The sequence below is a fragment of the Eimeria maxima genome, genomic scaffold, assembly GCF_000499605.1.
Source record: "Eimeria maxima Weybridge genomic scaffold, Emw_scaff184, whole genome shotgun sequence".
NCBI classification, from domain to species: domain Eukaryota; phylum Apicomplexa; class Conoidasida; order Eucoccidiorida; family Eimeriidae; genus Eimeria; species Eimeria maxima.
The window spans coordinates 5,525-7,763 of NW_013563606.1; the positions used below are offsets into that span (position 1 = coordinate 5,525).

Here is a 2,239-nt window from a genome sequence, read left to right on the forward strand (position 1 = left end):
ACTGAATAATAAATATATACTAAAAGGACAGACAGGAACAAGATACCATCCATCGCGAAGGAACAAACAACAAAAGAAACTCCCAAACGCCTCCCCTTCCTTTTGAAATAACATGGCCTAAAATATCACAGTACGGCCAGGAAGTGAAAGACGAACAATAATTTAAAGGCAGAACAAACCGTTCAGCCATACCATGAAATCCCCTGTATGCCCTGAAGTTAATAAATAATCCTATTAATCGAAACCATCCGCCGTTGCGAGACGCTCCAGATCCACAACGGCGTGCTGCTGCTGCAGGTGTTCAAACCCTGGAGGTGGATCTGGATAATGTCTTGCTGTGACGTCACCTAGACACAGCCTTGCCAGATTCGCCTCAAGTTGCCTCATGCTATCCCGCTCGGTCGTAAGGTTCCCAGCAGCAGCAGTTGCTGCAGCTTGGTTCCTTTCTTCCTCTTGCGGGTCGCATGCACCCATCAGCAATCCCCCACTTTCTCCGGCAAGAGCCCTGAGCAGCAGAAGTCGGTCGACCTCCAGTTTCAAATCGTTATTGCTGCTAAGAGAAGCCGTTGGGGTACCTGCACACGAGGACGGTGCTGTTGTAGAGAAAACGTCAGAAGCAGACGCATGCAAAGGGCCCCCACATGAACCGAAGTTGACGGTTGTTGTGGGGGCAGGTGCTGAGCACAGCGCTTCTGACAGGCCCCTAGACGAGAAAGAAGAGAAATCCGAGAGCTCATCTGTGGCAGTTGTGCTATCATCTTGCAGAGGGGTGCCGACTCCACCTGCCGAGCCGTAGATGGCTTCTCGCCTGCTGGCGCCTTTTAACAGCTCTTCATACAGAGCGGCGAGGGCAGCGTTCACAGATTCGCAGCTGTTCTTTGGAGGCTGCTGCTCTCTGCTGTTCCCGTTATTGCGAGATGAGCGTCCTGAAGCTCTTTCCCGGGTACTACCTCCTACCGTCTCCTTCAATAGAGACAGACGCGAAGTAGAAGCAGCATTCCCTCCTCCAACTGCGCCCACAGCACCACCTTGTTTCCGTCTGCGAGACATCGTGGCTTCGCTTTCCCGAGCGAAGTCCCGACCACCGCTAGCCATCGCCACCGCTCGGTAGTATTTCAACTCCTGATGGCCATGTGCGTGATTGCACTGTGCCTCTTTCTGAGACCACAAACAGGTGCAACAATATATGTAAATATACATGGGGCTTGGCACAGGCACGACAATGCACACATCCTCATCCATACTAGGTAGGGCGTTGAGGCGCCAGCACACAGCACAACGCATGGAAAGCACAGTTGCACAGCTGCACTATGAAAGAAAGTGGAAAAGCAACTCTACACCACATGATGGCAGCAAAAAGCAAGCCACCGGGAAAAGACAAGAAAAAGGAGCAGGCTACAAAAACAGCACGAGCAAAAATCACAAAAAATTCTAATGTAAAATACAGAAGCGTATGAAGCGCGAAACCCTACCTTGCATTTTCCTCGAATCCACTTGAGGCACATGTTCGTTTTGAACATGTTGGTGGTGTGGCGAATCTCCGCTTTGCTGTGGGCGAATCTGCATGTTTCCCCTTTCGCGTTAGCCGGGCATGCGGTGCCGGGATGTAGAACTGATGGACACAGTTTCGTTTTGTCGAGGTTGGGAGCAGGCCGCAGTTCGTGTTCAGTGTGGGCGAAGTTACATCTTGCCCCAAGATGGCAGCTCCCGCTGGTTAGACGTGGGCATAAGCGGGTTTTATGAAATATTGTTTTACGGTTGGCGAGAATAACGCCCTTCATTGGAACCCCTGTAACAGGTAGTGTTGCTGCAACAGCAGAAGGATGCTGCGCCGCCTGCAACTCCTGCCAAAGTCGGGACTCCATCGTTCCAAAATACTGAGAAACCACGACGCCTCAGAAAAAAGATTAAAGCAGATCAAATGACAAATACTGCCGCTTTTAGAACAATACTTTCAAGCCCATCCCAATTTAGGGACAGAAATAGATGCCGAAATCCCACGGACGCTGCACCGGAAAGCGCAGGCGCTGCCAGTTTGGACACAGCAGCACAGCCAACGAGTGGGGACAACGGCGAAGGCACTTCAAAAGAAAATTGCAAACAAGGCCGAAGAAAACCAGGGGGAACAAAACGGTGCAAGATGCAAAGTGCCCCGCGTCATGAACCCGCAGCAAGACGACAGAAGGGGGTAACTCGCTCACACACCGGAGGAAAATAGGGGCAAACAAAATATCTCGGC

General features: G+C 51.2%; 1 protein-coding gene across 1 annotated transcript; it reads right to left on the bottom strand.

Moving 5' to 3' along the window:
* Window positions 1–234: 234 nt before the first annotated feature.
* Window positions 235–1,865, bottom strand: EMWEY_00020230 (zinc finger (CCCH type) protein, putative; the record flags this gene model as incomplete). The annotated part of the gene is made up of 2 exons (XM_013477767.1): window positions 235–1,158; window positions 1,473–1,865. 2 exons carry the CDS (start codon window positions 1,863–1,865, stop codon window positions 235–237), a joined length of 1,317 nt encoding a protein of 438 aa, XP_013333221.1.
* Between the last annotated feature and the right edge of the window lie 374 nt (window positions 1,866–2,239).